Source organism: Callithrix jacchus, chromosome 6, assembly GCF_049354715.1.
Source record: "Callithrix jacchus isolate 240 chromosome 6, calJac240_pri, whole genome shotgun sequence".
NCBI lineage: Eukaryota > Metazoa > Chordata > Mammalia > Primates > Cebidae > Callithrix > Callithrix jacchus.
The window spans coordinates 51,685,141-51,707,982 of NC_133507.1; the positions used below are offsets into that span (position 1 = coordinate 51,685,141).

The 22,842-nt window shown below is 39.3% G+C and overlaps 1 protein-coding gene across 1 annotated transcript in view; it reads left to right on the plus strand.

Moving 5' to 3' along the window:
- PDE11A (phosphodiesterase 11A) overlaps positions 1-22,842 on the plus strand; it is a 409,487-nt gene that overhangs the window by 325,464 nt on the left and 61,181 nt on the right. The window contains exons 14-16 of the mRNA XM_002749280.6: positions 1,358-1,448; positions 5,047-5,147; positions 18,481-18,558. Coding sequence (XP_002749326.3) covers positions 1,358-1,448; positions 5,047-5,147; positions 18,481-18,558 — 270 coding nt within the window. The remainder of the gene's footprint in view (positions 1-1,357; positions 1,449-5,046; positions 5,148-18,480; positions 18,559-22,842) is intronic.

Genomic DNA, 22,842 nt, shown 5'->3' on the forward strand with positions numbered 1-22,842 from the left:
ATTGTTTCATATAATATTCAACAATCACTACTGAACCTAATCCTGTTGGATGAGCGACCACATGTTGGGAGAACTAGGAGAGTCTTTCCAAGAATTGCAGGTCCCTTCTACCCCTGAACTGATGGTGGTTTTGGGCTGCCTCACACTGAAGATGAAGGAAAGCCTGTGACCAAAATTCTTCATTTTGCATTTAGATGCAGTCCTTGCTTCTTTCACTGGCAGGACAAATTGTGTGCAGTCAATCTCCAGCGTTTCCAAGTTAAGGCCAAATGGCACTTTCAATGTAGAAGCCCCCTGCAATTAGCAAGAAAGAACAAAAAGCTCTAGATGGTTCCTTAGCCTGAGTGCCATGGCTGCCTTTTACACTGTGGACTTCTCTGGGATCTCTTGATTCTTAAGATGCTCTAACTCCCATCCCTTAAACAAAGTTGGAAATAAATGTTTTTGAACTTTTTTTTTTTTTTTTTCTTGAGTCTTGCTCTGTCCTCTAGGCTGGAGTGCAATGGCATGATCTTGGCTTACTGCAACCTCTGCTTCCCTATTTCAAGCAATTCTCCTGCCTCACACTCCTATATAGGGAACACCGCAGAACTGATGTTGTTAAGAAATGGGTTGTTCTACATAAATGAAATTTACAGATAACTCAGAGTAATCCCTTTAAGTATCCATGAGTATTTTATTAATTTAAAATGGAAATAGTCATATGTGTTTTAATTATTAATAATTAATATAGATTACAATCTACTACATTCTGGGAACTATAATAGGCATTTTCAAATATTTTATCGTTCTCATAAATAACAGGTTATGTAGATAATATGATCTTAGAGACAAAGAAACTGAATCTTAAAGAGGCCAAATAACCATCCAAAGCTACTACTTGGCGGAAGAGCTGAGATTTCACTCCAAATTCAGAGAACTTTCAGAGTTCCACACTGAGATAACATAGCATGACTATGGACTGGGAAGCCTTTCACGTAGAGTTGATAAAATGCACTCTGCAGAATATTCACAAGGTCATCTCCCATGGAAGGTCAAATTCGTTTTGTATAAGACAGTTGTTCTGAACACTCAGAAGTCAGAGAAGTTAAAAAGACAATTATGTCTTTTTTTCCTCAGAACATCCATGGCACTTCGATTGGACCTGGAGCACATTTCTACGTTGTATTACTATTTGCATTGTTTTTATATGCATTATTTTTCCTTATGATCTCATCTCATCTTTCTTACTAGTCTGTAAATTTCTCAGGGCCAGAGACTGTGCCGAATTCATCGTATATCATCCGGAGCATCTAGCCTAATACCTAGAAAGTTCTATGTATTAGGAACTTTCTTCTATTTCTCTGTCCTCTTTCAGGAGCGGCTCTGCCCTGGCGCAGCTCTATGGAACCTCTGCTACCTTGGAGCATCACCATTTTAACCACGCTGTGATGATCCTTCAAAGTGAGGTACAGGCCCCACGGTCCACTTCTCCACTTGACAGAAACCAGAACAACACTGTTCCTCCCTCCCTTTCTTTTTGGTGCCACAGATAGAGACAAAGAAGCCAGAAAACCATTTCTAAGTCAAATTGCTGGGCCTTGGTGGCTTTTGCTATTCTTTTAGATACCTGAGCAGGACCTTACAGAGTCTTCTGAGCTGATTCACTTGGGCTGAATTATTGATGATGAGGCTTTTCAGATTCACTTAACAAGGTAACAGATATAGACTGCTTGTCACCAGAGCATGACCTAACCTTCCTCAAAGGATGCAGAGCACTAAGGGAATGACTTAATCCAAATAGTGAGTGGCCCAACATTCCCATTTTGTGAAATTCTAAGTCATTTTAAAAGATGGTAGAAGCAAAAATAGGGTGAGAAAGTTACACTTTATTAGCACAACTAAGAAACGATAAAACATAAAAGAACTTAAAATTGCTGGTGGGACCAGTTAGGATGTGAGAACTGCAGCTAAACTGAAGACTCAGGGCTGATGCCATATGCCTTATTTTGCTTTGTGTGGCAATGCAGGAGTTGGAAGTAGTTGGAATTTTATACTTTTAGCTCTCCACAGAGAAAAACAGAAACCACTAACTGACTCTGGCTGTGGCATCTGAGTTTTAAATTGCCAGGAAAGAATCTGTTTAATTTTCTGCAGGCGTACAGACCTTTTTTTTTTTTTTTTTTTTTTTTTTTGTGAGGCCAGGAAGGGATCATCTGTTCCCCATTATTTGTCAGTTCTCTAGCTGTGCCATTAATTATTATTATTATCATCATTAAGGCCCTGCTTCGCTGGAATAGCATCATTAAATATGGAGGTTTTTTTCCTCCAGCCTATCTTGAGAAAGCATGTCTTTTGCAATATGATGGAGGCCTTCGACCCCATAAAGGAGAGTCAGCACTCCGGAACCTGAATGCAGGCTGCACAAGGGAAAACCTGCTGGGAATAATGTATTTTCAGTTGGGAATGTAACACCAAGAGTTAGGCTCTCAGTAACTGGCAGAAGCCAGCATCCTGACCTCTGTAGCTATGGAATTTTCCTCCAAAAGCCATGTCTTAGCTGAGAACTATGGAAGAACTTCGATTCAGACTATATTTTCTGTACTGATAAAGGTGATGACTATACACCTCTGGCTCCACGAATCACCACCTCTGTAATAACAAGCATTACAAACACGATGTCAGACTTCCTTAGGGAAACAAACCCCACTCACTCACAATTTGTGTTCATGCAAACAAAACACATTGACCGTCCTTCACTCTGGGGTTCCCTATGAAGAGCAGAGGCTATCAAAGGCGGAACCATGCTCTGTCCCAGCACTGCCTCCAATCCCCTGTGGTCCTGCCCATCAGAAAGGCAGAAATGCTGGTGGTGGTATTGTTCCACTTTCCAAGTAAGCTCTGGTGCAGAGAGGTTAGATGGCTTGAGGAAGTTTGCCCAGACCTTTCTTCCTCCACATCTGCATGTCTTTCCATTAATGTCACACACTGCTTCCCTAAACAAAGAGTAGAAGCAGGATTTCAGGGAGACTCAAATCTACTTCAGGGACCAAAATGTTAAGGCACTATAGAAGACTAATCTGCATATAAACAATATACTGATTGCAAATTAACTTTTTTAAAGCTGATCTGGCTAGCACTGTCACTGTTAGCTGTAAATGTCATTAGTGATTATATATCCTTCAAAATACCATATTTTTACGGTACCTTTTCTATGTTTAAATAGGTTTAGATATACAAATACCATTGTGTTATAGTTGCCCACAGCATTCCATACAGGAACATGCTGTATGGGCATATGATGTAGCCTAGGAGCAATAGCCTATCCCATATAGCCTAGGTATGCAGTAAGCTCTATCATCTAGTTTTGTGTAAGTGCACTGTATGATCACACAATCAGGAGGTCACCTAACAATGTATTTCTTGAGATGTACCCCATTGTTACATGATGCATGACTGTAATAAACTGCACAGCCTCATAAAATAATCAGCATCCTCAAGTTCAGACCAGCTTTCTTCATATCTCAGTGTTAATCTTTGCTGCAGCTTGCTCCTAAAGGCTGCATTTCTTTGGGAGATGCTGGGTGCATGGCTGGACCCAGGTGACTGCTTTTCCAGAGCTTCCTACCACTTTTTCCCCAGTCCCAGAACACCTGCCTGATTGACCCTTGGGTAATGCACAGGCAAAAAACCTGGGCAGAATCATGGTGCAGCATTCCTTTTGTTATTTGTCTTCTTAATGACTGAATTAAGGGTCTGAAGAGCTCATTTGAAAATTATTATTAATATTGGACCTGGTCCCAGGTGGAACCAAGATACTCTAGTCTTTAAGGAGTGGCGGGTTCACCCAATGAAATAAATTAACTTGGGAGAACAGATTATTATCTGGTGCCTGGTAAGAGATCATTTACTAATTGATATTCTAATTCGATGAAATAATTAATTTACCTCTCATTGGATAATGGTTCATTCTCAGGCAGTACTCCTCCACCATCTTCCAGCTCTCAACATAAGATTTAAAACTGGTCCAGTTCCCAGGCCATATAATGATGGGTTCATATTTCACACTAAGAAAACCTGAAAAATGAAAAGTCCTAACTTTCAAAACAAACTAAGTGAATTGTTGGTCACTTTACAGAAGGATTTTTCACTTTACTAAAAACAAATATTTTAGCCTAGTGTGGGTAACATAAATTTTGATGAAAACAAGGGTATCTTTCAAAGGTACAGAGATAAAGATGTCATCCCAACTTTACTTAGGTAATGGTCATTTTAGAATCCCATTGTGCCAAGAACCATGCCTTATACATCCTAGCTATTCAATAATTATTCATATTCACCGTACTAAAGTAGCCTGACAAACACTTCATCAAGATGCACCTTAATGGTGGGAGGTAGGGTTCCTCTGCTTCAGCAGCAGTGACATATTGGGTCAGGTAAGTCTTTGTTGTGGGAGTCTCCTGTGCATCACAGGATGTGTAGCAGCATCCCTGGCCTCTATTGCTAGATGCCAGTAGCACTCCTGTCGGTTGTGACAATCAAAAATGTCACTAGACCTTGCTAATGTTCCCCATTGTCGACATCTCCTCCAGTTAGGAAACACTGTCTAATGGCTTTTTATTCTTCTTAAAGTCATTTGTTGCTATGGCAAGTGTTTCCAAAATGCCAGCTTAAACCTTTACTGGAAGTAAAAATAGTATTTATTTTAGGGGAGAAATGTTCTCAAATGTTTTACAAACTTCTCCTCTAAGTAATTCCATAGGAAACAGGTAGTCAGATGGAATTGTGGGTACAACATATTCACAGTAAGATAAATTCCAACAATTTCAAATTTCCCTTTGAGACTAAACACGTAACAAAGTTGGTAGACTTCCTCAAAAATGACTTGCATTCTGACTTTGCTATGCTTCCAGGGAATCTGTTTATATTTATGCAAAATCTCACTACACTTTTTAAAAAGTGATTTTTTTAAATGTTCCAAGACTTTTTTTTAATACAGGAAAAACATGTAATCAACAACCACAGATTTAATGTTGTCCTTTGTGACTTTTGACTTTCTCCTTACAGGGTCACAATATCTTTGCTAACCTGTCCTCCAAGGAATATAGTGACCTTATGCAGCTTTTGAAGCAGTCAATATTGGCAACAGACCTCACGCTGTACTTTGAGTACGTATTGGCATTTGATCTATTTGACAAATGGATACCTAAAATTCCATCCTGTAATTAATCTCCAGGTCTACACTGGCAGTTTCCTGCTATTCTAGCACGGATGTCAATGTGTAAATGAGATAAACTTTTTTCTTGTTGTTTCTCTCTCCTATAAATGATGTTCATTAAAGTGGTATGTATAAGCCAAGAGAATCAAGGCTACAATCACAAGATTTCTATTTGTCTTCTGTTTCATGAGCCTTGTTTATGAGCCTTGTTTGACACACAACTCTGAAACTAAGTGTTGGCTATTTTAATTTTAGATACTGACTAATATTGCTATTTAAGACTATTAAGTTCTGGTCAGCTATATAATGGCACTGATAATAAAGATGAAAAATATTCACTGATTGAAAATTAGCAATCCAACAGTTTATTCCTTGCTTCTTTTCTATCTCATTCTTTCCCTGCATTTCGCCAAAGTTCAGGCCTTTCTCTGAGCTGGAAATTGTACCCTCCTATTTCCAGTGAGACCTGCTTTATCAGGTGCCATGTCTTTTAGCAGCCTGGAAATTTGTTCTGCCACTGATTTGCACATTCTTTTCCTATCTTAGAGCCCAAGCTATGTTACTCCCTTAAAAAATTATTTCATTTGATCCCATGGAAATCTTTAATTGCTGTTTTATTTACCTTTCTTTTACTGTCTACCTTTTAAGTAAATAGAGCACATTTAGTACCTCTATTTTCCTACCACCCATTTACACCATGAAGAGCAGAGTCTGTCTCCACACTCTCTCAGGATTGTACTCTCAGAGGTCACCAGAGACTTACATTTCTTTCCTCAGCTGTGATGGCCTGTACTCATTTCTGATAGTTTCCATCTTCTTTGAGATATCTGAAGGTTTAATGAGTTATTATTAATTTCTACTCTCCTTGCTTCCCCAATCTCCAGCTGCCTTTCTCTCTTCTTTTCTAGATCCTTGGCAGGTTTCTTTTCTCCTTGCTCCTGTGATTAAGCTCTTGAACCACGTTCTTCTTTCTCTACTCAGGTCACTCCTCTGGCCTCATTTCTATGTTACTTCTATTTATGTTATGACCTTTGTACAAAAGACTCTGAAATTCTTCACTCTAACCCTCCCTCACACTGTAGACCTGTATCTCCAACTTCCATCTCAAAAAACCTTCATTGTCCTCATTGCTTTCAAAGGAAGCTCTAAACTTGGTTTGACTTTCAAGGTCCTCTATAATCTGCCCCAACTTTTTTTTCATTCTAACCTTCCACTTCTCCCCTACATAACTGGTCTGTGTCAACCAGACTAGTCTATGCATCACCCTTTGGAACACCTTGTGTAATGCTCCTGTGCCCTCACTGTATCACCATTTCCACATGGAATCCTGTTCCTCCACTCGCTGACTTCCTGAACTGACCATCCTTTAAGATCTGTCTCTTCTATCACATTTTCTAGGAAGTCCTGTGTCACTCGCTTTGAAATGACTCCCTTTGAAAAGCACTGTGTCACTGCATCAGTTAGAATTAGGTTCAGTTGTAAGGGATGTCCAAAGCTTAAGACACTCAAAGCTCAAAGAGATTGCTAGAAAGTCAGTCTATAAAATGCTCAGCATCCAGGAAGTCCTCTACCAACACAGCCAGGTCACTCCCTTTATTCTACCTGAAGAAGGCCAGAAATTTATTCTCTGGAGAAATAAAATGAAGATCTCTGAACTGAGGAAAGGTACAGGGTGGGAATGAGATACAGTGCTCAGAAGAAGGGTTTAAGTTAAATGGAACCAGTCTCTGGATTGAAAACCTATAGACCATGGCCAAGCACTTAGAAGCTAGGGATCTATAAGCCACACACCCAGGGTTGCCACATTTAGCAAGCAGAAGTACAGAAAGTCCAGTTACATTTAAGTTTCAGAAAAACAATGAATAGTTTCTTAGAATAGAAAGATAATTAGATGTCTCATGAAACATTTGGGACATATTTATACTAAAAATAATTTTTTATGTATTTCAGAATAGCTATAAGAGAGGACCTGAAATGTTCCTAACAAATAGAAATGATAAATATTCAAGGTGGCAGATATCCTAAATACCCTGACTTGATCATGGCACATTCTATGCATGTAATAAAATGTCATATGTGCCCAATAGATATGTATAAATATTATGTATCAAAAATGTTGAAAAGAAAATTTTTATCTGAAACTCAAATTATTTTATCTAGCAAGTGTACCCCTCCCACACACATGCAACTCCCATTTAGCTTTTTAATGCATTACTATGACACGTGGAAAACAGAATCGCAGAACATTTTATAAGCATCCAATATGAAAGACAGGGGCCAAAAAAGACAGAAAAAAAAATGAAATTCAGAGAAAACAGGGAGAGGAAGAAAACAAAAAACTAAAAAATGCTGTTAGTATTCTCAGAGAGGTAAGATATTGCATCCATGAAATAAGAACAGGGTGCTTTTTAAAAATAATAATAGGAGCAACCATGAATAAGAAGGCACTTTTAAAAATTAAGAATGTGATAAACAAAATTAAAAAATCAAATGAAAGCATTAGGAAATACAGGCCAAGGACAAAAGGTAGCAAGATGGAAAGCACTGCTATATTTTATTACATCTCTTTAGTGCTATTTGATTTGTTAACTATGTTCATGTATTACTTTGATACATATAATTTTTAATTAGTTTAAAATATATACTTAAAAAATTGAAACCCCAGCTCTGCCACTAATTAGCTGTGTGCCAGCAGATAAATTATTTACTTCTCTGAGCCTTTCTTTCAAGTATAAAATGGAGATAACAGTACCTATGTCATGTCTGTTAAATGTCTTATAAATGGTGACATCTGCAACCTCATTTGCTTTATAATCTATTTATTTTGCATGTTCTGTGGCCCTTCAGTTGACTTAAATGGCATGATCTTTCATCTTTTCCTTGATTAATGCTCCTTGCTTTGGGATTTATGGAAAGCCTGTATCCTTTTAATGTTTTATTGCCTGTCCCTGACACTTGCAGGATCTTGTTATTTTTCTCAAAGTAGAAGTATTTTCCAAACTATGTTTCCAAGTAACTTCTAAAGAGAGAGCAAAAAAAAAAATCTCAACACTCAGAGTCCATTTATCAAGCCCTGTTCGGGATTTGACGAATCACTGAGTGACCGCTGGCATGCAGTCAAGGAAGTTGGTTGCAACTCGTTTTCTCATTACTCTGTTCTTATCTTAATGTTGCAGCCCCTGCTAATGTTTGCTGACTCCCAGAGAAGCTAACGTGTTCTCTTTTCATCAGCGTTATTGTTTTTTGAGGTTCTGAATAGCTGCCCACTCTCTAATCTAGACCTTCAGAGGACTGGTTCACTTGCCTGTCTAAAGTTGCATTAAAATATTGCCGTATTTTTAGCCAGAACGATCCCTAGGGTTATAATGAGGGGGAGAGCAGCTACTGCAAACTGTCACCTAGATGTTTTTATTTAATAGATATGCAATTGTGGGATTGGAAGTGATCTTAGAAATGTTGCAATCCAATTCATCTCTTTTATTTTGCTGATCAGGCACTGAGGTCCAAATAGTTAAACAGCGTAGCTTAGGTCACGTAACTCGTTATTGGCAAAACTGAAACCCACACCTCCTCTTTCAGGGCTTTTTCTTCAATCACCATTGTTCCCTCTCTAATGGAAGAATGAAGAAATAAATGTAATTTTAATTGGTGATATATTATGTGATAATGTTAACTTTCCAGGTGTTCTATAATCAGTTTAAATACCAGCTTGGGGTCCCTGTGTTCTCTCCCAAAGCAAAGTTGGAGCTAAGGGCTTGCATTCAGGTAGTTTTGTTTCGGGAATAATACCAAGAATAAGAGTGAGGGGCTGGGACATTGAAATGAGGAGGGAGGGAAGCCAGTGAAAGGAAGGACACATTTCTTTGTTGTTCACCGCTATGGTCAGCCAGGCTTGATCCTGCAGGGACCATCTGAGAAGTCTCATGTATTGCACTTCAAAATTGTCTACCACCCACCATCCTCATCAGCCAAAGGTCGCTCTGTGGGTTGTTAACTCTTATGTACTTCCAGGCTGTGTGTGCCTGATGGCTGGGCATTCCTGCAGCCATCCCATTTTTGGTCCCACACATGAAGTCAGAGCAGTGCCAGGGCAGAAAGTATGTGATCCACCTGACCACCAAGGCACTGCGTGTAGCAGCAATGGCAGGAGAGGGCTAGGTGGGCCAAGAGGATATAAAGGTCCCTGTACAACTAGTTTCTGGAAGTCTGGATTATTGTTGGTTCTTCTACCCTGACTACTCAACTCAAAAGTCACGATACAGTTAAATAAACCAAATAGGAAGCTCACTGTCCCTCTAGGAGAGGGCCAGGCTGGGTGGGATAGAGCCCTGCCTTTTGGAGACGGGTTTCTGACTCATTCCTAGGGGAAGGATTTCTTGCCATACTCTAACAAGAAAAAGTATATAAGATTCATGGAAATGTGGAAAGGCTCTCAAAACATTCACAGAAGTTTATGACTTTAATTTCTAAAGACCTTGTGTGTCCTTGGGATTCTGTGCTATTCAAATGGCATATGAAAGCAGAATTCACAAGATTAAAATGCAAGAACAAAATCCTTAATGCGAACTTCTAAGTTTCACAACCTGAGCCTGGGGGTTAATGATTCATTCTGATTTTCTAACTCAATGAAGACGTTTTCCAGTTACTGCTAAGTGATTCTCTGAAATTGATTTCTGTGCCTATTTCTGAGTCCCTGCAGTGAATAAGGCTTTGATAATTAAGTTGTAATTTCACCAACTTTAAGAGTCAGATCTCTCTTTGCTTCAGTTTCCTTGTCAGCAACATGGGTATAGGCACATCACCCATTCTAATCTCCTAGGTCCTGTGGCAGTTAAAAGAGATTAACTTTATGAAAGAGCTTTGAAAATGTAAAGTTTCCTATAAAAAAAAGGAATCACTCAGCCAGAAAACTTAATAAAATATGCACCATAAAAGATGATGCTTGTTGGAGTGGGCTGACATATCTAAAATTACCAATGTTGTAACTTCAAAGAGATGGTACAAATGCCCTGTACTATTTATCTGCATGTATATCAACAAAGATGACCTATGCACCTTCCACTATTAGTAATAAAAACAACAAATAATATTTTTGAGTGCTTACTTAGGATCTTTATATACACATTATGCCATTCAACAGTGAAAGCAGCCCTGTTAAAAATAGGTACTATTATTAATGTCAACCTAAAAGAAAGAAGCTGTGGCAAAATTAATATAAGTGGAGAGTTTATTTGGGCCAAAATTGAGGACTGCAACCCAGGAGCATGGATTCAAGTGGCCCTGAATACACAGTCCAATTAGCAGCACTTACAAGTGATTTTTGTGTGTGTGTGATGAAGTCACTCTGTCACCAGGCTGGAGTGCAGTGGCACGATCTCAGCTCACTGCAACCTCTACCTCCCAGGTTCAAGCGATTTTTCTGCCTCAACCTCCCAAGTAGCTGGGACTACAGGCATGTGCCATCATGCCCAGCTAATTTATTAAGAGCCGAGTATGTTCAGTGTTCTCAACTTCCAGTTGCCTACAGTCCACCAACCCCATATTAGAAAGTAAACTGATGAAAAATAAGGTGATAGAACTTAAGCCATTACTCTCTCCCAAACATTATTATATTTTAACAGAACCTGATGACTTAACTCATTGAAATTATATATTATTATAAGATTAGGATAGCAGCCCCTGTAGTAGGTTGATGGAGGAAGTATTTTGGTATTTCTTGACATATTTCAAAGCATTTTTCCATATACTCATCCCATATTCCCATCCACATGAAATCAGAACTCACTGAAAAATGAGAAATGTATCCAACTAGCACTTTTTAATGGTTTCTTTGTACCAGGCACTGTGCTAGCTGCTGGGAATGCACAAGAGATAAGACACGGTTCTTACCTTCAGGGACTCAGAACCCAGCGGGGAGGAGAGAGGGCAGCAACACCCCGCAGTAGTGAAGGGCTGTGGTGAAGTGAATGCAGGAGCAGCTGGAGTGCGCCCCGTCTAGCCATGACTTCCACAGCTTCTTTGCCTGGTGATTGTGGTTTGACTGAACTGACTGCTAGGGCCTCGTGGTCTCTAATCTGCCATTTTCAACATCTAGAGCAATTCTTACCTTTCTATTTCCTGCATTTTTGCCAGTTTATTCATGTTATCAACAACAGCAAGCATCAAACAAGTCATTTCACTCAGGTTATTGACTGGCCCTTTTATCAGTACTAGCTAAAGCAGGGAGAAAATTCACTTCAAAATTAAATAGAACACTTTTTTTTTCTTTAGTCATAACAACGGGAGTTAACATCTGTGTATTAATTTTCTAGTCCTCTTCAATGGTTTTATGCAAAAAAGTCCAGAAATCCCTCTAGAGTCTGCATTTAACAATTATTTGCAGATGGATGGTTTGCCTGTTGAATAAGCTGTAAGACAACCAAAAACACACACCCACCCTATCCACACATCCGCACACCCAGCAACCCCTGCCTGACAACCCTGGAGTTGAAACTGAGGAAAGTTACAATGATGATTTGCCACCTCAGCAGTAAAACCTTCCTAATGTTTATGGACTTTTAGTAGATTCAAAGGAGTTAGATGAATAGACAGATAAAGAATATGTATACATAAGTACATGTATATATGCATAAATTTGCAACAAAAAAATTCATGATTAAAATGTACACAGAAACGGTGATTTCTCATTTTTCAAATAAAAGATGCCTTGAAGATAAATTACAAACCAGAAAGATTTCAATGTAGTCTTGGGTGACTGGTAACCAATCTTCAGAATTATTTTTGAAGGTAATTTTAGCAGTTCTGTTCAAATGATGCTTTTTTAAAGACTGCTATTTTTCTGAGTGGAACATATGTCAGGAAAGCAGGATAAAAGCCTAATAAAAACATATCTGATTATAAATGAGATTTTCCAGTAAGTTGCTTTTCACTAGCTGAGGTACTTGCCGTTGTCCTTGAAAACCAAGGTTCCCCATGATCTACATGAGAAGTTAATGATACAGTTCCTCATGACAAAGAAGTCTGGATCCAGAGGGTGTTGTATAATTTTGTGGATTTTCAAATATTCTTTTGAGCAGCCTCACGCTTCTAAAAATGCCCCTGTTTCTAACAGTTTCACATGTGTTCATGCTGTTGATCCTATTTAATCTATATACACATATACATTTAGATGCTAACAGAACAGCTGTATGGGCAAACTTGTTCCCAAAAGCACAGTGAATTTCACATTGTTACTTTGTAATGATTATTACTAGGAAGAAGGTCAGAAATACATCACCTGGAACTGTGAACCACTGACCTGGTCCAAGCCATCTGCAGCTCTTCTTTGGAGCACTCCCTTATTGATGATGGAAAGACCCCTGTCAATGTCTACCTTGATTCTTGGTATTGTCTTGGTATAGCAGCCTGTGATGCCGTTACATCAAATGAGGGCTGCTGGCCACCGCTGTTCACACATTCACAACATGAAAAGCTATCTGGCCCCAAAGGTTTATACTACACATAGTTTACAAAGATTATTTCAGAGGGCAGAACCAAGAGGCTGGGGGCTTGTAATCTACCTACATCTTCCTGTAACTGCCCTGGGACCCTGGGCAAGTCACTTCACCTTCCTTCACCTTGAGTTTCCTCACCTATAAAATGAGAGAATACCAGATTTTTCTCAAATGTTCCATAGAACCCTACTAGTATATATAATGAAAACTCAAACATAGAAAAGAAGTCATTCTGTGACCCAGCAATTTTACGTATACATGTACATATGCATACACAGAGAGAGAGAGAACTCACACAAATTCACAAGGAAACATGTACAAGACAGTTCATAGCTACATTGTATGTAATAGCAAGAAATACTGGAAATAGTATGATTGCTATTATCCAGAAAGATTCATATTGTCTTCTGAGAACATAACCAAACCTTGGGTCAACAGAGTAAGTAGAATCTATCACGAAGTAGCCATCCTTTTGTCTGTGAAGGAAGAATTAAACTAGTATGTTACATTTTGATATACCCTATGCAAAGGCTCCTCTCACCATCCCCTAGGGATAATGGATATTCCCTTTCGTCCCAGCATTGTTAATGTGATGTGAAGGCTGTGACTGATTTTGATTCTGTTGATTTAAGACTTTTACACCAGCAACTCTGGCTGTTAAAATTTCTATCATTGGGGAATTTATTCTTATGATGCTGTTTGATTGTCTTATCATAGATTTGCATTTTTTAAAGAAAGGAATTTGGGCCGGGCACAGTGGCTCATGCCTGTAATCCCAGCACTTTGGGAGGCCAAGGCAGGCGAATCACATGAGGTTGGGAGTTCAAGACCAGCCTGACCAACATGAAGAAACCCCATTTCTACTAAAAATACAAAATTAGCCAGTTGTGGTGGCGCATGCCTGTGATCCCAGCTATTCAGGAGGCTGAGGCAGAAGAATTGCTTGAACCCGGGAGGCAGAGGTTGCAGTGAGCCAAGATGGCACCATTGCTCTCCAGCCTGGGCAACAAGAGCGAAACTCTAAAACAAAAAAGAAAAAAAGAAAAGGAAAGGAATTTGTTTTCTGCAAAGAGTTAGGCACCCAGGGAACTCTATATCAAAGATGTTATGTTCCCTATAGTGAACATACTATGGGCAGATATAACGCTGTGGAAAGTGAGTCAGATATTGGATGCAAATGGTGTTCTTACTTCCTGCAATTTGTTATGTTGTCCATTTGGTTCAAGTTAGAATCTAGTCTGCAAGAATCTGACAGGGCTTTTCTTGAATAGATTTTGTGTTGTTTTCTTACCTCAATCTCTCCAAATGGCAACTGTGAAGCCCCTAGAAAAATTAGGAGCTAGGGGAAACCAGCATTTGAAGAGTTTGTTTGAAGTGGGTGCCAAAAGACTTAGTTATCATGATAAATATTTTAATGTGATATTTAACAAAATAAAAATAAATGCAAAGAAACCATTATGAACACAACAACAAAATTCTAAAGACGAGATCTAAACTTGTACTAGAACTACTCACCTCACTTGCTTCACCCTAGTTCCAGCCCTGATGAGGATGATATTCATTAGGTCTTTACTGTGATCCTGGCAGACTCGCTGGGTTCTGACGCTTACTACTCACATGACTGACCTTGAGTAGGTTACTTAACCCTGCTCAGCTTCAGTTTTCTTATTAGTAAAAGAGCTATAGTAATGGAATCTACCTTGTAGGGTTGGTGGGAAGATTAAATGAAATGATTTATGTAAAACATTTAGCAGAGTGCCTGGCAAAATTAGGTGATCAGTGAGGATCAGTTACTGTGATTAAGCTCAAAAGGGTTGAGTACCTGGCTCAAGGTTTCACAGATGGTGACTGGCAGAGCTGGGATACAAACACAATATGTTAAAGGAACAGCGGCCCCAAGCAGCTAAGGTATATCCAGGGTGTCCTTGGAGCACAGAAGAACACACTTGTCTTGGCTGGGAGGATCCTGGAGGATTCTGGAAGACTTTCTGAAAGAGCTTGTCAGGCATCATCCTTGTCGTCATGTGTGCCTGGGTGGTCATTACAATTCTATGAGTTATTACAAGAAATCACTAGAACGCAAGCTTCATGAAGACAGAGGCTTGGCCCTCTTTTCTTCACTTCTGCCTCTCAATATCTACAACAATGCCTGACATATAGTAGAAGCTCAATAAATATTTGTTGAATTGACGAATGAATGAGAATGATTATCTCAAACAAACTCTTTAAACACTGTTTTCCCCTAGATCCTAATTTTTCTAGGGCTTCATAGTTGCCATTTGGAGAGATTGAGGTAAGAAAATAACACAAACTCTATTCAAGAAAAGCCCTGTCAGATTCTTGCAGACTAGATTGTAACTTCAATTTCATGCCCCAGGTGAGTGCCTCTTACCTCACTCTAGTCTCAGTATTATTATTCTCATTCATATTACATTTAAAGAGGGAATTACCTGTTTATTTGTTGGTTGCCCTGGCTAAACTCGGAGACATTTAAAAGTAACCCCCAATTATCTTGTGACCGTAAAGCCTAATAAAGACTTGGTACACAGTAGATGTTCAATAAATACTTGTTGGACTTCATAATAATTTGAAAAAGATGAATTTCTGTGTAGTGAGAGGAGAAAACCGGGTAAACTGGTAGATCTCCATTAGTCCAATTAGTCCACTGTGTATTACTGTTGGCAGTAATAGAATTAATATTATCTACACATTAACTGTAGCTTCAGGTATTGAGTATCTAACAGGGCAAAATGTTTAGCACAGCTTATCTCAGTTTCTCACTACAAAGCTGGAAAGTGAGGCTCAGCAATGTGAAGTCACTCACCCAAGATCACACAACTAATAAGTGACAGTCAGCGTTAAGCCCGGGTCAGTGTGAGTCCAAACCACCACTTCCCTTTCTATTTCACATCACAGTCAGTCATGGTAATGTTGCAGAAAAAAACTGGCTTCTTATCACATGACCAGGAAAGATTAGGCATGCAGACACTTTGAAGGGTGAGAGGTTATGGAATTTATTTGGCAAAAAGGAAAAAGCTCCTCAGCAAAGTGAGAGGGGTTCCTGTTAACAGGCCCCCATCTCACAAATTGAATCCCAGATTCCCACACAGTAACAGAAAGGGACAGGCTCCTCCCCACTGTGAACAGCACAAATTTCCTGAGGGCACACCCATCCTTCCAGTGTGTAGACCAATTGGAGATTCTCCGGGGAGCCCTTTTTGCTTGGCTGTCTCAGGAATATGAAAAAGGCATGACCATTGATCATGAAGACGGGAATGGGTCAAGTGAAGAAGATAATAAAGTTATATGAAGAAAATAAATATACATACCTGCTCACCTAAAGCAGGAGTTCCTGGGCCCTTCTATGTTACTGAGCTACGCCATCTCACCAGTTGCTCTAAGGTTGCCTTGGAGATTCTTCTTCCATGCTGTATGTAGTATGGCCTTGACCTGCATCATCTTGAAAGGATAGATCCAGGCCCTGTCTTTGTGTCTCTAATACAGAAGTGAGCTATACATTTGTCTTCCTGACCTGTCTCCTTTCAAGTAAATTTAGTAGTTGGTCTGACCCATTGGCAAGAAATCCACACAGCTGGTCAGTTGGTGATGAGCATCCCAGGCCAGACACAGAGGAGCCGGTTGTTCTCAACTGCTTGTCCTTTGTCCCCCTGTACAGAGGGTCAGCACTAAGTTTCTAAGATCCTAGTCTGATTTCTATCATAAATTATATGTCATGGTGGTATTTTCCTAAGTGTAGTTTTTGAAACATCAGTGCTATGTGGAATTTGTGGCAAAATAAGCTTAAACAGGTTTTTCTACCTTAATATTTCTCAGAGACTTCAAAGGCTAATGTGGATGGTGTCTCCAAGAGAGGTATACTCAGGGCAGCATTTCTCAAACCTGCTTGGCCAGGAATGTCTTCACATGGAGCACCTCTCAAGACTAACATTTTGAGAGATGTGCTTTGGGAAATGGTGTGTTAGGATCTTTTATATACTCTCTCATTAGCAAGTGCCAAGAGGATGAAAACTTGGGAAGTGATTTTTATCAAAATGGTGATGTCCTCTTTTTTTTTTTCCTTTTCTCACTCAAAATGAAAATCATCTAATTAAAGTTTTGAAAACAGAAATATATCACCCTGTTTCACAACTTTAAAATATTCCTTTCTTGTCTTTTCCATATCTATACATCTCCAAATGGATATCCATGGGTGTATGTATGTGTTAAACCAAAAAGTGTCTTAGACAGGTCTCAATCAATTTAGAAGTTTATTTTGTCAAGGTTAAGGACATGTCCATGACATAGACGCAGGAAGTCCTGAGAACATATGCTCAAGGTGGCTGGATTACAGCTTGGTTTTATATGTTTTAGGGAGACATAAGACATCAATCAATACACGAACGATGTACATTAGTTCAGTCAGGAAAGGTGGGACAACTTGAAGAGGGGAGTGGCTTCCAGGTCATAGGCAGATTCAAAATTTCCTGATTGGCAATTAGTTGAAAGAGTTTATCTGAAGACCTAGAGTCAATCTACGGGAGTGCCTGCATTAAGATAAGGGATTGTGGAGACCAACATTTTTGTTATGCAGATGAAGCCACCTGGTAGCAGCCTTAAGAGAGAATAAATTGTAAATCTTTCTTGTCAGACTTAAAAAGGTGCCAAACCCTTAGTTAATCCTCTCCTGGATTAGGAAAAAGGCCTGGAAAGGGAAGGGGATTCTCTACAGAATGTAGATTTTCTCCATAAGAGACAGCTTTACAAGGCCATTTCAAAATATGTCAAAGAAATATATTTTGGGATAAAATACTTTCATTTCTTTTAGTGCTTGCTATCTGTCATGTTGGTATCTTACTGCTACAAAGAGTCTGCTTTGTCAGTCTTAAGGTCCCTGTTTTAATGTTCATGCTGGTCAGCTGAACCAGCATTCCAAAAGGGAGGAAGGAATAATGAGGCATGTCCAACTCCCACTTCCCATCAAGGCCTGAACTAGTGTTTCAGGTTGACTTAGGAATGCCCTTGACCAACAGAAGTTCATTGATTTGGCTGGGGGCTTAGAATTTTATTTTTGGTTTACGGTGTCAAGCACTTAAAATGTTCAGACACTATGCTACGTGCTTTTCACATGTCATTCATTTAATCCTCAAAGTAACTCTATGAGTTAGCCACCAAAATCCCCATGTTAGAGATTAGGAAAATGAGACTCAGAGGGTTTACTTAACTTCTCAAAGTTGTACAGCAAGTGAGTTACTGAACAAGTGTTTAAACACAATTACTTTCAGATTTCATAGCCTATGTGTTTAAGCACTGAAATGGTGAAATAGTTATTTTCTAACCTGGAAAAACATGTTTATCTTGAATTTACTACCAGGGAGTTTATCTTATCTTGGATCATCATGCAGCTCAATTCTTTGTTGAATGATAAAAGAGCATTCTAGAATCGTTCCCACTTTTTATTTGTCCTTGCCTTCCTTCTCTGACTTTCAGTAAGTGTCACAAGGGCTTCACAGCACATAATCCTAAATGCAGCATCACATTGTTTTCTGTTTTATGGCTCTATGATCTCCTCTGTTGTAAATACATTCAGAAATGATTGTGACTTTCCTTGAAGCCTCAACATTTTTTAGAAAGTAATTTATTTTGATAGCACTTTAGCCTCATGATTTCAAATATTAAGTTACTTGGTTCAGGTGGTCTTATGTTTTTCCCATAAATTTATTTATGTCACCCCACAGACTGGAAAATTTCATTCCAGGTTTTTTTTTCTTTCTTCATTTGATTTTCCTGCAGGAGGAGAACTGAATTCTTTGAACTTGTCAGTAAAGGAGAGTATGATTGGAACATCAAAAACCATCGTGATATATTTCGGTAAGGAAAAGCTCTTGTTTATGTGTTTCTTCATTATTTGGACATTTAGCCATGCTTTTCTGACAGTGCTAAGAACACAGAAGTGATTTTTAAAGTAACAAATCCTACCTTACATTCAAAACATTCAGAAATCAGTTGAATAACTAGAGAAATGATTGAGAATGTCTTTTCATCTTATAATTTATTATATTCTTGTCTCTTCTCCAAAAATCTGCCATCAAAATTAGAAAATGAAGTTCAAATCACTTCAGTTTTAGCCAGCCATGATTTCTTCTGTTTTCTGGGGAAGTGGGGGTGCAAATTGGGTGGAGAAAGGATTTTTGCACCCTAGAAATCAGAGTTACACAGCACAAAGGAAGTGGGGAGTAACTTTTGCTTTCCTTTAGAGACAGTGGGCCTTGTGGCTAGAAAACCAATAAGAACTATATTGGAGGTGGAGATAAAAAGTCTGTTCTGGCCGTTGCCTGGGATGACTTCCAAGTTATCTAGAAAGGACAGCAACAACTATGGGGCGCATTTTAACTTCTCTTGCAGCCATTCCAGATAGTAGGCACCATTCCTCCTTCTCTCATACCCCACCCTTCCACTATCTCCACCTCACACACCCCAGACCTTCTGCTGTCTTATTCCTGTTCTAACATTGCTAGGTGTGGCTGGGAGAGCTTGTGAGGCCAGGGTTAGGGCACATTGGATCTGCTCCACAACCAGGCAACTACTGGATCAACCCAAGTGGGAACCTTGACATAGTCTTGCCATATCTGCTATATAAAGTCTCTGCCACCATCTTCTGAACACAGGCCACCACCCTCTGCAGCTGTCCTCATGCCACTTTCCTGCAGCCCTCTTCCCAGAGGACTGTAGTTCTTTCCTCTGTACTTTAATATTCCTCTGTATGATCTTTATAGACCTTTTTCTCCATCTTTCATCTTCAAGACCTGCCCCTTCCCTCCACCTCCCCACCCTCTACCCCAACCTGGCTCTGTCAATCATGCTCCTTTGGCTTCCATTTTCAAAATATGTTTTATTCATCATGACCTTTCTAAACGTAAAAACACGCTCTGCCTCCCCAGTCAAAAAGTCATCCCTACAAGCTGCTTTTTCTCCAGGCCTCATCATAGTTTTCTCCTTCCCTTCACTCCCGTACTTCACTCCACACTTCCTAATTTCTTGCAAGGCAATTTCTTTCTTTTTGTATAATTTTCAATCCCATGAGTAATTATATGAATATATTTTTCTGTAACAAATCAAAATATTGCTAATAAGCCCCCAAATCTCCTTTCAGCTCAATCCCCAATTCCGATACTGGTTGCACAGCTATATTTTGTTATTAGTGTATTGTGTCTTTCCAGACCATTTCCGAAGTATTTACATACACATGTACCCTTAGGAAAAATACTGGTTAGTGTGTATTTTTATTGTCTATTTTAACATATATTGTATATTTACATACCAATGTGAACCTGTTTTTCCACTCAACCATATGCCTTGGAATTCTTTCCATGTTTATACCTCATCATCTTTTATTGTTGCACAGTATTCCAAAATACTGATATACCGGATTATTTACCCATTCCTTACTGAGGAATTAAGTCTGTAATATGTGATTTCTGCTCCTGTTGAATATCACAGTCACCTCCCAAGTATTAAATGCTACAACCTTTGTTCTCTTCAGCTTCCTGATCTCTTTATAGCCCCTAATTGAGTTGGCCTCTCAGTTCCTAAAACTCTCTCGAGCCTTGGATTCTGCAAAGCCATACACTTCTGGATTTTCCTTTCTTTCTGACGCTTTCCTTCTTAGTCTTTTTCTAGCCCCTCTTCCCCCACCATCCCCTAAACAGAACTGTTCCCCAAGGGTGCATTTTTTTTAATTCTCTTCTCTTTTTCCTCAGCATCCTTATTGCGTCACTACTATCTCTTCTCAAATGACTCCCAGACCTTTTCTTGGGCTTAGACTCTCTTCTTAGCTCTTTTCCTGAAATGCCAGTTCTCAGTTTCTCCACCTAGATATCTTCCTACAGAGGTTTTCAGACCTTTTTGACAAGGAACCCCATATGGAAGAAATATTTTATTTGGAAGTGCAGTACATAAAATGGAGAAGCTCCAAGTTCTCCCCTCTCCCCTCATCTGCCCTCCCTCCCCCCATTTCATGGTTACACTCTGACCACCTTGCACCAAGAGTGGTGATCTGAAGGAGCACCATCTGTAGAGAATTTTGAAATAGTAATAAAACCAACTAAAAGTCAGTCTGCTTTTTATTATCACCGTGTGCCAGCAATTCTGAATAAAGTCAATGATGAGATATACCTCTTCAGAAATGTTTTTTGTTGGTATAAATTCCAAACAATTGCTGAGGTTACTGTTAAGATAAAAATAATTGATATGAAAGTTTCACATTAGCATGTGTTTATTATTTATCCTTTCTTTGCACACATAATGTAAGTTAATTCTAAGAATGCCCAGTCACACAGCTGGCTCCTGACCTAGGTGGATGCAGCTACACACTTTCAATAGTAAGTTCCTAACTCTTCAGAACCTCTCAAACTCTCTGGGTGCCATTTGTGTTTCCAACCTTGCAGAACTTCATATTCCTGCTTTTAAAGAAATAAAATATTCAGAATAAACAATGATAGCACGGTGATGGTAAAGATGAAGACACATAATTTGAGATACTTCCATTCTGCCATTTTATGTGATCATTCATGGGTTTTATTCATGTTTAAAATATAAAACAGTGAAATAAAGTGCAAACTGCAAAGTGTCATATCTTTGTTTGGCAAGTGCAAATTTCAGTCTGTACACAAAGTCTTTTTACTCAATTTGAATATATCTTTAACATTAAAATTTGTTCATTTTAAATTGTTTTACAACTGCAGAACAAATCAAGAAGATAATGACTGTCACAAGATTATTACTGAAATAATTTTGCCATAGAGAGGAGAGGTATGTTTACTGTAAATTGAACTAGAATCATGAGGACCTCAGACTAAAACAGTTGAAGGAAATCTCTCTCTAGTCTCTTACTCTCGAAAACATATTTCACTTCTTGAAGAGTCTTAATCTAAAAAATAAGATACAACTGCTCATTTGTTTCCTTCAGTTCTTCCTTTGTAATTTTCCATCCCTGTGCTTCCCTTCCCACCCTCCCTTCCTTGTTTTAGGCTCTTATCAATTTATGTCTCCAATGGGTCTCCTTCCTTCCACTCTCTTCTTCAAACCATCCTCACATCTACCACCTAACGTTTCCTCTCCAAAGGTCTGTCCAGGTCCCTCCTGAGTCCCCAGCCTTAGTGTGACTCCCCAGTGCCAGGTGGACAAAGGTTGCAGCCACTCCAGCGGTCCTACCTCCCGGCCTGTCCTATCTCCCTTCTCTGCATGGACTTCCTGCTCCACCTCATTCATTGAAGTAGAGATTCTGTCAGACAATGGATTCCAATCTTAGCTTTGACACTCCTAGCTGTACAACCCTGGGCAAGTTACCTAACCTTTCTGAGCATTATTTTTTTGATCTGTAAAGAGGAGGTAATAATAGTATCTCTACCACATATAGAGACTGAGTCAGTTACCCTGTAGAGGCTTCCCAATAAGTGGTAACTATTAGAATTATCATCTGAGCACCTAGTAGATACTCAACGAACTCGATCAACTGATTAATGACAATATGAATTTGAGGAGTGTCAAATTACCAATCAGACAGAACCTAGTAGCTGTCCACATTATGATACAAACAGGCAACCTCACAGAGATTATTTGCTGTGCAGGAGAGATGCTGAGAAATCCAATGCTTTAGCCAGTCTTGTCCTCCTCCAGTACTGACAGTATCCATATGTAGCAACAGGGCATCTGGTAGTTTGTGATAGGCACAGAATCCTGAGTCCCTTACTCGCCTTGGGAAGGGAAAGTGATTTAATCTCTGCATGCTTCTGTTTGCTTCTCTGTAAAATAAGGACAATAGCAACCACCTCTGAGGTGGTGATGATGATTCATTCAGTTAGTAGTTTAGTTAGCAGTTGGTTAGTAACGCACTTAGTACAGAGGCAGATACATGGTAAGCAATGTAGAAATGCCTGATACAGAAGGTCAAAAATGAATAGGCTGATGTGTCTCTCTTTCAGTAGTGCTTAACACAGGGATGTTTGAAATTAGATGCTTCATCAATGCTGCTCCAGTCAAGAGGGCTGCTGATGCCGATGTGCCTGGTTGTGCCTTGAATGACCTATTGTTATCTGTGACTCTGCCTTGTTTCCTGTGGGGGGACCCCCCCTGCCATCTAAGCATGCTCTGCCA